General features: G+C 51.9%; 1 protein-coding gene across 6 annotated transcripts in view; it reads right to left on the bottom strand.

Moving 5' to 3' along the window:
- Positions 1 to 11593, bottom strand: part of PLEKHB1 (pleckstrin homology domain containing B1) — a 38773-nt gene extending 27180 nt beyond the window's left edge. For 2 of the 6 annotated variants that reach the window (XM_045022007.1, XM_045022044.1), the window contains exons 1-4: positions 11436 to 11503; positions 10120 to 10179; positions 7111 to 7263; positions 991 to 1093 (exon numbers count right to left, since the gene is read on the bottom strand). In XM_045022007.1, coding sequence (XP_044877942.1) covers positions 991 to 1093; positions 7111 to 7263; positions 10120 to 10179; positions 11436 to 11484 — 365 coding nt within the window. In that variant the 5' untranslated portion in view covers positions 11485 to 11503. The other 4 variants (XM_045022033.1, XM_045022026.1, XM_045022017.1 and 1 more) reach the window with 4 other exon arrangements.
- Positions 11594 to 13032: the final 1439 nt, after the last annotated feature.

Raw genomic sequence — 13032 nt, 5'->3', positions numbered from 1 at the left:
CTCCCTTTCCATTTCTTATAAGGAGTTTTGGAGTTTAAATCTCCTCAGTGTGATAGATCTGCTTGCTTTGATCTGCTTAGCTCTTGGAAGTCCAGGGGCTCCGGGCTGCTGGCCCCGTGTTGCCCAGAGTCCCTAGGGACAGTTCTGTCCGCCACTAGGGAATTTTTTCCCCGAGAATTTCGCAACCCCCCCCAGTTTGGGAACCACTGGTCTGGACTGAGGCCTCCACTCCACAGGGCTGTCAATTACCCAGAACTGCCCTGTTGTGGAACCAGGACTTCATGGCCCTGAGGCCGGAGTCCTAGGAAGAAAGCCATGCAGATACCTATGACTGTGCAGCTCCAGGTGTGGGGCTGAGAGGTATGTGTGGGAATTGCTGGGGAGGGGAGGGGTTCCAAGAGGCTTGGCTGGCTGGCTACATTCTCCTCTCCCCAATGAACTCCACTTCTCCTCCACGTCAAACCAGATTCTGTCTGTCATGCTGGACTAGTAGGGTTGCCAACTGTCCATTAGTACAAGGGATGTTATTTTTTCATCTCTGTACAAGCTCGGGAGTTGCTGAGTGCTCCAAAAAGCAGCAAGAAATACCCCTGGTGAATGTAGGCGAGTACTGCTTAGTATCGTTAATAATAACGATGATGAGAATAATAGTAAAAATACTATTGGGGAGGAGGGTGGGAGGTGCTTAGCAAACAGTCCCTTAACAATGTTGCCAACCCTCGCTGGAGCATGCTCCTTTCACCATGTTTGTGTTGTACAGGACCAGGCTCCATGAATACTGCCTGACTCTTGTCCCCAAGGCCACAAATAGAAACACACCGTGTCTCCCAGGAGGGGGTGTCTCTTGCAACAGTCCAGTGACATTTATGCCTCTAGCAGGTTTCTGGTCACTGGCCATGAACAAGCGTTAAAGCACAGCAGAGAAAGGCCTGGTATAAAACGGGGACATCCTCGCCATCCTACTGTGTGGCACCCCCGAGAGTTACTTACACAGCATCATCCTCACTCTCCGCACACAGGGTCACTTTGGAGCCATCTCGCAGCACAATCGTCATCAGGCAATCTCGGCTCTTCCCTTCCGGAGGCTGCACATCTGGAAGGCAAAGCATCAGACTTGAAATTTAGACTTGAAATTAGATGAAGGTTTCTAACCATTAGAGGAGTGAAGTTCTGGAACAGCCTTCCAAGGGGAGTAGTGGGGGCAAAAGACATATCTGGCTTTAAGACTAAGCTTGATAAATTTATGGAGGGGATGGTATGATGGGATAGCCTAATTTTGGCAATTAATTTGGCAATTGATCTTTGATTATCAGCAGGTAAGTATGCCCAGTGGTCTGGGATGGGATGTTAGATGGGGTGGGATCTGAGTTACTACAGAGAATTCTTTCCTGGGTGCTGACTGGTGAGTCTTGCCCACATGCTCAGGGTTTAACTGATTGCCATATTTGGGGTCAGAAAGGAATTTTCCTCCAGGGCAGACTGGCAGAGGCCCTGGAGGTTTTTTGCCTTCCGCTGCAGCATGGGGCATGGGTCACTTGCTGGAGGATTCTCTGCAGCTTGAGGTCTTCAAACCACAATTTGAGGACTTCAATAACTCAAACATAGGTTAGGGGTTTGTTACAGGAGTGGGTGGGTGAAATTTTGTGGCCTGCATTGTGCAGGAGGTCAGACTAGATGATCATAATGGTCCCTCCTGACCTTAAAGTCTATGAGTCTATGAGAATCAGCACGTCAGAGGAGTCAGGGCAGGGGTGCAACTAGCAACCTGAAACGTGTGCGAATGCATGCATGCTCGGGCGCGCACACACACACACACACACCCCACCTCCTTCCCCTCAGGATCCGGGCACTCTAAGTCCCTAGTCGCAGCCCCATGTAAGGACCTCCCCAGCCACACGCCCACAACATGGCCAAGCCCCCCTGAACTATAACCTTACTGACTTTGGGGTGTCACACAAGAGCCATGTGCTCGGGGGTTCATTGCCACTCCACTGTGGGCAAGCCTCACTCCTCCCTTTATTCAGGTGGGCATGGGTCTGTCCTGGAGAAGGGAGTGCTCACCCACCCCTCTGGGCACAGGGGGCCCTTTCTGCTATCTGAGGGTACGATTTAGTTATGGAGGTGAGGGAAGTCAGGGATTCCGCGACGTTACCGGACCTCCATGACTTTGGCTTCGGCTGTCAGCAGTGGAGCCAGGCTGTGCGCCCCCTCCCCACGGCTTCGGCAGGATCTGGAGCCGGGGCTGTATGGCCCTGAGGAAGTCACATGGGCCGGAGCTGTGTGTGCTGATTGGGCTGCAAGAGGCCCACGGGCTGCAGGTTGAGAACCACCTTCCGGGCAGTTCTGCCTAAGGGGCCCCTCCCTCAGGATGGGAGTGAACATTACCTGGCTTCACAAGGCACCGCCACTAGGGGAGCTTCCCTTCGCCTCCCCTTGTCCTCCAGAGAGGCCCTGGGAACCGGGGAGACCTGCCAACTAGGGAAACAACACAGACAGAGGCATCCTCTGCGTATGCACGCTGCTCTCCAGCCCGGATCCCAGAGCCCCGGCAGCACAGCTACGCCGCGGGTGAGCAGGCAGACTGGGAAGCTCCAAGTGACAGCGGCCGCTCCGCTCCCAGAACAAAGGATAACAGCAGCACGGCGAGGAGGCGTTCTGCTGCCGAGGGAGGAGCCGCTTCCTAAGCTGGTGGTCAGGCGCAGAGCGCTGGGAGTGCTGGTCTCAGAGCATCATCTCCAGTCTAGAGGGGACCACTCGAAGTGGACTAACCCAACAGGAGAGAGTTCCCCCTGCATAGTCACGTGGAGCTGCACTTCCCCATGAGGTCGGCTGCAATCTACTACCCAGAAGGTTTAGCCTGCTGAGACTCCTGATTGCTGCCGACGAGCCTACCCCAGCCCAGGAGGGATGGAAGCCGCTCGGCCACGTGATCTCCGCCTTGGAAGGCGGAGGGCAAACAAAAAGAGTGAGGAAGAGCGTTAATGCGAAGTCAGATGGGCTGGTGACGGCAGGACAGGGCACTGCTGCCGGAGGAAGCTTGCAACAAGCAGCCAGCAAGGTCTGTCACGCTTTGCTGGAGACATTGACCCTCGTTTGCTCCTTTACTGATACTCTGCCCTAGGGTTAAGTCAGCTTTGGGGCTGGCTGCCAGCCTGAGAGAGCGAGTCCTCTACTTACCGGCAGCTGCCTTCCAACAGTCCCTGGCCATGCCTTCTCCTTGAGCTGGGGGGCCCAGTGACGACTGAGGCATGGGCGCCGTGACTTGCCAGAGAAGCCGGGGCTGGGAACAGACCCCTAATCGCCAGAGTTCCCAGTCCAGCGCCTTAACCGCAAGGCCACCATCCTTCCCCCTCTGCTACAGGTTATACCCGGGAACAGGCGAGAGCTGGGAACGGGGAGAGACCCAGCCCAGTTTGGGTGCCACCGTCATACCCGTGACAATCTCTTGAACGAGGGAGTGGTTCCATAGCCCAGCCACTCCTTCCTTGCTAAGGGAAGAGCAAAGCAGCCCTGGGATGTGGCTACCTGCCCCACTAAGCGCATCAACTCCCGTTTACACTGGCTAGCAAAAAGCTTTCACTCGCTAACAGCCTGGGACAGGTTTGAGCCAGGAAACGAGAGTTGCAAGGCTTTCCATCAGACCCTACATTACACCAGCTCCCTGAGCCATTCCTAAGGGAGTCTGATGTCATGCTGTTTACAGTTACAGACCCGTTGAAATACAGCACTGTTTTGAAAGAAGCAACCCCAGGACACAGTTTGCCTTTCTGTAGCGTCTTTCATTTCAGGGTCTCAAAGCGAACTTGCCTACATCAATGAATTAAATCTCACCACCCCTGCGTGGGGCAGAGACAACATCATCATCATGTTGTTACAGATGGGGAACCGAGGCACAGAGAGAGAAAGTGACTTGCCCAAGGTCACGTAGGAAGCCTGTGGCAGAGCCATGACTAAAACCCAGACACCTAGTTCATCATCATCAAGGCAAATTCCAAAGGGACGTGCCCTCTTTGCTGAGCAAGCACCACCCGGATTGATCTCTTGCAGGTCCTTAAAATGATCTGGCTGGATGTTCAGCCCGTGTCTGTTCCTGGCAATCTTATCACACCACTGAAGCCGTTGGCCCACGTGATCGCTGACCACACAGCAGCATTCCTTGGGAAATGTGCTTCTTAATTCACTGGTCTTCCTGCTAGTTGCATGCCCACAACGGGAGTTGAACACAAGCAAGTGATGGACTAACTGGGCTCCAGGGATGCTGAGGCACTGTCCCCTGCTCTTGCCACTGAAGGATGAATGGCAAAGAAGCCAGCAACAACCCCAGATAAGTATAGAGACAGAACGTGGTTCAGGCAAACAGCAGCACAAAGGAAAGATTTGCAGAAGGTTAGTTTGTTGGTCCCCTTCTCCTCAGGTTATGATGTATGGAATGTAGGTGCAGCTGGGGACAAGACTGCACAGATAAGAAGTGGCAGCCGTCTTAGCTCCAGGGCTCCTTGAGGATACAATGAGCCCTGGCAGGTACAGCCATGAACCCAGAGGAAGACACATGACGGACAGCCACAATTGGTGATGTATCCATTGACAACGTCAGACTCACAGCATCACCTGTGTTCTCTTGTGGCCGTATAGTCCAACCTCCGAGGCGCAAGGCTGTGAACAAATGTCACGCAGGAATACATCGCCTCTCACTGATGACTTGGCCAAAACAAGTAGTTTGAATAACCCAAGCACTTAAACAAGGAACTGAACAATTAAGGAGACATCTCTAATCCTACACTGCCCCATATAATATAAACAAACAAATTTTTTTTAAAAGCATTTAATCACAACACAATAACCTTAACTCTGACCTGTGGAATGTTGGGAAATTTTGGTTTAGGTTGTTTAGGTTGTCTTTTATTAAACATTATTTTTTGCTATCTTTAACACTCCAAAATCCAATTTTAAATAAAAGGATTATTGTTAATTGGGCAATATTGTTAATACTTTAGCAACCAGCAGTTTTTGGATAAACTGTTTATTCCGGCCATTTCTTGCTGTGTTTGTAGTTTGTTGGGAAAAGTGTATAATACTCATTTAGGATAATATTGGTGGATATGTAGATGAGATGATGTGTATTTTTGGAATTTTGTAAATCTATCAGTTAATGGCCTGAACTGATTATGGAATTTGGAAGGGAAATAGCAAACCATATGAGCAAGGAGATGATAAACTGAGGGGACGTAAAAATTTCCACTTGTTGGTGACCTGTTAACCACACCAGGTTTGATATATTTTCATCAAACTTGGCAGAAACCTCAGACTAAATCTGGCAATTTTCAGGCCAAACTGATTTGCCAAGCCAAAAAGTGATACGAGATCTAAAACAGGGCTTCAAAATGGAATCTACCAACAACCTGACCTATGGAAAGGAAAGAAAAACTCTTGCCTCTCCATAATCAAGCACTTTGAGCTCCTCAGAGAGAGGGCTCTATAGAAATGCAGTGTTATTGCGATTAGAAGCACAAGAAAGGAGCTTTGTGCCATAGGAATGTCCTTTGTTCCAACTGCCTGAGGGATAATGCAACTTGCTGACTCAATACACAGTACCATGTATTGAGTCACCAGAACAACAACAAAATGCAAACCAAGGAAGAGAGAGAGAGAGAGAGAGAGAGAGAGAGAATCTCCCTCCTCACCCAAAAGAAAAACGGGCTCACATCTTGTGTAGAGTATATTCCACTGCCCTGGGCTTGTGTATTTATTATGTAGTACTCAGACATATATTCAGACACATTCTCTGATTCATGTAGCGTCTATTATAATCAAGAGCTCAGGTTCCACATCAACAACAGAAGGAACAGGTCATTCACAAGCTCAACACCTCACTTCAAGCAATAAGCAGCGTATCACTTAGTCACCAAAGTAACAAGCGAGCCAGCCGTCAGTCCAGCTGCCTAATCATTGGTGTTCTCTACATTCCCTCATGGAACGGTCTTGTCTTGGGAGACCTGTGAACACCGGAGTTTTGGAGAAGAGACTGTTGCTTTCTCTGTGGATTGTGGGAATAAGACCAAATTAAATGTCAAGGAACCAAGGTTCAGAACCTTGGCTTGGGTTTGCCTGGGCTCTGCCATCTCTGAAATGGAGGAAGTTTGACATGTGAGGTGCTTTTGAAGTTGCATCTACATAGGACTGCGAAGTTGTATCTTTTGGTCATTATTAGGGGGCTTTTCTCCCTTTCCCAGAAGGGACCCAGACAACTCAGTCTTGCCCGCATTGAATACCTCCACCTCGTGGAGTGGGCAGCACACTGGAAAGCTCATGCATGATTAACCCCCAAAGGAAGGCAGAGGTACCAAAGATGGGGGACGTGTTTGGATAATGGAGGCAGCACACGGCCGTCCTGTTCAGGACACTTTGGTTTAGAAGGCCTCAATGAGCTCTGCTCCTCTAGAAGTGGGAGAGCAGGCGACACATATAAGACATGGTGAGCAGAAGTCACTCACTGCCAGCTAAACAAATCTGCAGAGCATCCCTATGAATCACCTCGTCGCCAGAGCACACGGTGCAGTCGGGAAGGTCACAACTAGGGCAGGGGCACGGTGAGCTGTAAGAGTGAGGACAGAACTCCAGAACAGACGCATGAAACGGCGAGTTTATTTTTATTACAGCATCCCTTTAAATCAAGCAAGTCCAACAAGGCCACGACACTGAGTGTGAACATGAAAGGCAGCACAGTCCAGCGGGTAGAGCATTGATTGCACTGGGAGTCAGAGCTGGGTGCTAATCCTGGTTCTGCCACTAACTCAGCATGACCTCGCCACAGCACGTCTGTGCCTCAGTTTCCCCATTTGTACAGTGGAAGACGAGGATACTTGCCACTTTTTGTAAAGGGCAGTGTAATCGATGGCAAAATGAAGCAGTAGTATCATTTACCAAAGAGCACCAGAAAGCTCAGCTCCATATTAGACAGAGTCCCTACCCTAGCAGCACACTACAAAGACAGACAACATGCACAAATCAGACGCTGTCTGGGAGCCCCAGAGGACAGTCCTCTTAGACGCCAGGGAAGCAAGGGTGTAGAAAGCGCGAGGTGCAACAGGATCCCCAGAGGCATTCACTCACCTCTGCATTCGCGGCCAGTCTTTATGTCCCGGCAGTTGAATTTGATGTGGATCCTGCCCTCCAGGTCACGCTGGGTCTCATCCTGGTAATATACAAGGCCACCGTCTAGCCACAGAACAAACCAATTCCTTTTCCAGCGTCGCAAAATGGAACCTGCAATAGCCAGGAGGAAGTGGGGTGAGGGCAAAATCCAGACAGACATCTGCCATCTACATAATAGTACGTTCCTCCTGCAGGGCTGCTGATGGGGCAAAGCATCTAACCTCTTGCTCTCACTGCCACACACACTGAAACGAGGAGAGCTTTGCTGACTTCAGCTTCCAGCCACTAGATCTCATTCTGCCTTTGGTTGCTAAATTAAAAAGCCCTTTTAGTTTGGGGTGTTCTTCTCCCCCATGTAGGTTTTGACATACAAAAGGCTTGTCTTACTGGAGACACAGACCAGACATCCAGCTTGAGTTGCTGAGTGGGGAGCACAGGTCTTGCTTTAAAGCAGAAAACAACAGCCCAAAGCAAAGGCCAGTCTGATAAACAGAAACATACAGACAGTTGTGAGGAGAACTGCATGGCGAAAGCAGGCTTGGGATCTTAAATTTGTCTCCTACCTGATCCCTTTGGAGGCAAGGGGCAGCGTCGCAGTAGCAGAGCAGGTATAGTGCTTCTCAGGGTATGTCTACACGGGAGCTGGAGGTGTCATTTCCAGCTCGAGGAGACATACCTGTGCTAGATCTGATCAAGCTACTGTGCTAAAAATGGCAGCGTAGCCATGGCAGCACAAGCTGTGGGAGGGGCTAGCTGTCCTAAGTGCGTAACAGCAGACCTCGGACAGGATTACAATCGGGTTGGCCATCCCGCTGCTCACTCTCCACAGCTCTGCTTTTATTTGTAGCACACTCCGAGCTAGCGCACGTACATCTCCTTGAGCTGGAAAGTACCTGGCCAGCTCGAAGTGTAGGCTTATCCGCAAAGCCACAGTTCTGTCTATGTTTCCCCCTGGCTACATGGGCGAAATCAGATGTCCCAGCCCTTTTGATGGCACAACTTACTGCCCCCTTCATTCTGGCTCAGCTCTGCTGGCACGGCATCATGGGGGGGAGGGAGGGGAGGCTTTCCACTTCCTGCCCATCTGAGGAGGAGGCGGGGCGGCTCCAGGCCCCAGCACGCCAAGCGCATGCTTGGGGCGGCATGCCGCGGGGGGTGCTCTGCCGGTCACCAGGAGGGCAGCAGGCGGCTCCGGTGGACCTTCCGCAGGCGTCCCTGAGGAAGGTCCGCTGGTCCCGCGGCTCCGGTGGAGCATCCGCAGGCACGTCTGCGGGAGGATCACCGGAGCCGCGGGACCAGCGGACCCTCCGCAGGCACGTCTGCGGGAGGTTCACCGGAGCCGCGGGACCAGCGGACCCTCCGCAGGCACGTCTGCGGGAGGTTCACCGGAGCCGCGGGACCAGCGGACCCTCCGCAGGCACGTCTGCGGGTGGTTCACCGGAGCCGCGGGACCGGCGACCGGCAGAGCACCCCCTGCGGCATGCCGCCGTGCTTGGGGCGGCAAAATGGCTAGAGCCGCCCCTGGGAGGAGGGGAGCAGCTGTGTTGCTCTGGCCCCTATGTAGGGTCCGGTGCTGTAGAGTAGACAGCTTGCACAGGGAGTAAGCAGGCTCCTTATACTTTCTGTATATAGTCAGGTTCACTACCGAGCCTTTTTGTCTTTCTTCCTCATGTCTGATTTACTGCAAGCTCTTTGGCACACGACCCTGGTCATCATCGTTTCTCCAGGTAAAGCCCCTAGAGTAACTGGGGGCACTTGGGGTCTGATTCTCCTCTGCTTTGCCCCTTGGGTAGTGGTTGACACCTGGGCAAAGTGAATGGAAGGTGATGCCTGAGCAGAATGGCTGCGTTCCACACCCAGGGGTGAGCGACTGCACAAAGCGGACAGCAGTGGAGAATCCGGCCCAACAGAGTTCAAATAGGGAAGGCCAAAGAGTTTTAATTAGGGCCCCCAGTGAGAGCTTTAAAAATAAAGCCGGCCCCAAATGAGCAATTGCAGCAAATTGGTCACACACTCAGCCCTCAGAGACCACGCTGCTGGGCCCAGACTGTTAACCCTTGCCTCACCTGGGTGACAAATTACTTGCCAGAGTAGTCTCACTGACTGACTTGGGTGAAGAATTCCTCACCAAGTGCAAATAAGGGGACAAAATCTGACCCACAGATTGTTACCATGGAAGTAATGTCAACAAAGCCAATAGCTTGTGCTTGTGCCAGCCTTGTGCTGTTGCAGTAATTCCCAGGCCCAGAGCAACTGGAATTGGTGTGACAGGAGCAGAATGGCATGCCAGGTATAGCCTTCATGTCGTTACCAGGGCACTGCTATTCAGGAAGCATAGCGCAGTACTGGAAGTCACATGTCCTGGGTTTTCTCAAACAGAAAGACAGCCTAGATTTGTAAGGCCAGATGGGGCCATCTAGCCTGACTCTTGCATAACACAGACCAGCTACACTCAGTAATTCTTACACTGAGCCCTGTAACTTGTTATTGAACTAGAGCGGCAGTCCCCAATCTTTTTCATCTGGCGGGCACCAGAAACAAGCCAGGGAGGACCGTGGCGGTGGACGAGCATCCACTGAAATGCCGCCGACAAGCAATGCTCATCCACTGGCCCGTACGCGGGCACATTCAGACACCATGGCACCTGCGGGCACCGCATTGGGGACCCCTGAACTAGAGCATACACTTTAGTAGCTCTCTATCATCAGAGACAGGATTGTCTGCTGTCAGGTTCTTACACACTTTAGGGCAACTCCAAGAGCCCAGTCCCCGAGGCAAACACACTATCCTGCAGCCAGTGGATGAGCATCAGCCAGCTACCCAAAGCGTGGGAAGAAAAAAAGCTGTCCCCAAATACCCTCAACAACAAGGGCACAGCTATGAGAAGCCAGCCCAGTGCACCCCTCCCTTCCCAAATAAAGAGAGATCTTTTGGGCATGACACAGCTAAATTACAGACTGGACTTACTCTGTCTCCAAAGCCAGCCGCTCTTCATCAGCGCCATTGCTTTAAAAGGCCTTTCCAAACCTATCAAGGCAGGAACATCAAAGGCACAGAGTTAAAATAAATGACCACACTGGGGTCGGTCATCACCATCCCAATAAACACAGCAGCTTTCCCCAAAGCTACTCGCCTCAACTACTGGGTTTCCCACATGCAGGCTTCCCCTAGCAACTTTTAAAAGAAAGTATTTTGGGTCCTAAATTTAAGAGCTAGTCTGGGTCAAATAGACGCAGTATATAATTATCTGTGTGATATGAATTGAGGAGAGGAAAAAAACTCCAGCTACCTTTCTTTACACCATTAATCATATTGGGATTTAGGGATTAGCAGCTCTCCTGTATACGTAAATTGAGAAATCCAGAACATACCTGCAAACACAGGCAGTAACTCCCAAAGGCTTTGGTAACTTTCCACAGTGACTGATTGGCAAAAAAACAAACAAGTGTTGCAAATGGATGAAAATTAGTTCTTACTAGAGTTTAAAAAGCCCATTAGTGCATACAAATCATGGAAGTGTAGGACTGGAAGGGGGCCTTGAGAGGTCATCTAATCCAGTCCCTTGCACTCATGGCAAGACTATGTAATAACTAGCTAACCCATTCCTAACAGGTGTTTGGAGGTTTTTAAGAACAGGTTAGACAATGACAGAGATTCCACAACCTCCTTAGGCAATTTGTTCCAGTGCTTAACCACCCTGACAAATGCAACAGCCAAACAGTGGGGGTAACAGATAGGAATACACCCACTTCTTTTAAGTCAAGAGTAGCAAGGCACAATACATTTTCAGTCTTTTTGGAGGGGTAAATAAGAGATTTTACTAACTTACATCAATACGTATGTACATATGTATATTACATACAATCGGAGAGCCAATCTATGAACACACGAAGTGAGTAGTGTCACCTATTTCAGTGTTTATGGACAAATACGCAGTAATCATAAACTACCCACCAGCTGTATTATACACCTATACTCACACCTGTGCATGAGGGTATCCTCACACAGCCACGCACCTCTCTAAACCATACCCCTGGCCAGCACCTGGATGTTGCCTACCTTCCCTCGAGCCACATCACCTGTTAACTGTCCTCGGGTGGAAACAGCCCAGACATCCCTCTTATTTGCAATTTTCACAGGACCACTCGTGTTGACAGCGAGCAGCTGCCGCCGTGGAAATTCACGGGCATCGGAAACTCCTGCGCGCAGTCAGTCCGCCTGCTAACCCCTCGCCCCCACCTGCTGTTGCCAAACAAAATCCCACGCCAGCCGGGCAAGCTTACAGCAGCACGGCGCACACGCCCTGACCCCGCAGCACCCAGCTCTGAGCATCCTTTACCTGGGAATATGCAGGACCCTGCCACGCGCCCGCCGCTGCTCGAACCCCGGCCTCTGTGACGCGCGGGCCAGCCGGGTGCCCCCCGCGCGCGCCAGGCACGCGCACACACCCACCCCTCCCCGCGGGAGCTCGGCTCGCACAGCACGCTGGGAGTTGTATTGTGCAGCCGGCGGCCTGCCTGGGCAGGGTGAGCCGGGCCGGAACTACAGCCCCCAGGATGCCACGGGGCCGCTCGGGTTCGTTCCAGCCGGCCGGTGGGTTTGTTTTGCAGGCGGGCTGTGCAGAAGGGGAGGCAGGTGCCCCAGCTGAGGCAGCCAGCCAGAGGCGGGGCTTGCTTTGGCCCCGCTGGGTGGCTTGCAGAGGCACAGGCTTGGCGCAGGGCTGTATCAAAGCCTCCTGTGCAGGGCTGCGCTGGGCATGGCCAGCAGCAGCGGCCGGGCAGCCTCCGCCAGGGACCCTTCTGCGCAGCCTGTGCTGGCTATTCTTAGTCGCGCTTCAGCTTAATTAGCAGAGAGGCTGGGCTGGTCAGGCGGCCTCGTCCGGCTTAGGAGGCGATCGCAGGAAAGAGACAGACACTTGCCCGCGCAGGGTTTGTCCCCTTGCATAAGGCTTTGGGGAGGGGAGACCAGCCGTGACCCCGGGGTGACCCGCTGAACGGAAAGGCACCGCTGCAGCCTAAGCCAGGGCAGTGAGCGCTGTGTGTTGAGACGTAGGATCACTCACTGCCGCTAGAGGTGGGAAAGGCTGGGCAGGCCACCATGCCACTAGGGTGAACGTGGGGCAGACACGCACACACAGGGCGTCACTCAGGCCTCGGCAGGATTGTTTCCCACTGTATATTTCCCGGCGCTTTCGTCCAATCTGGCTTTGAACGTCCCAAGTTCTGGGGCTCCCACCCCTGGGACAATATCACGCCGCCAAGTGGAATGGGCTGGGACTTGGGAAGAAATCCCTAGCGGGCAGTGCTGAAGATGTGGGACATGCTTAGGAGCAAGCGTGCACTGTTCTTAGCTGTGGCTGCCTATTGAGTCTATGGTGTACCTGGGCTGTGTTTGCACATATTACATCCTGTGACGCGGGGCCTTAGACAGAACCTCTCCTACCGGTTAACAAGCAGCCTGTCTGCTAATAAAGGCTGAGATCCTACCCCAGGGTCTCAAGTTATTGCTGTCTCAGACAGCTCTGCGCTCTAAGGTGCCAGTAGCTGGTGACCAGGTGCAGAGCTGCAGTGAGCATTTCCATAACCCCTCCTGACATTCCATTCCACATTCCTTATGAAAATATGCATATGATACGACTATGACATAACTGAGATATACATTATGCAAGATGGGTCAAGATATCGTTGGAAAGGTTATGATTTGCTGAATGCAATTATCCAATTTGTATGGCTGTATCATTTCTGTATCTGCAGTTAGGAATATTGACTATGTATCTGTATTTCAGCTTTGCTACTTTGGGTGATCCCACTGCTAATACTTCAGATACAACAATGGAAAAGCCAGACAAGGCAGATGGCCCATCAGCAAGGACGATGGACT

The sequence above is a fragment of the Mauremys mutica genome, chromosome 1, assembly GCF_020497125.1.
Source record: "Mauremys mutica isolate MM-2020 ecotype Southern chromosome 1, ASM2049712v1, whole genome shotgun sequence".
In the NCBI taxonomy this organism is placed as follows: domain Eukaryota; kingdom Metazoa; phylum Chordata; order Testudines; family Geoemydidae; genus Mauremys; species Mauremys mutica.
Note: the sequence above shows the minus strand (reverse complement) of the source record. Positions and strands in the feature narration are given on the sequence as shown.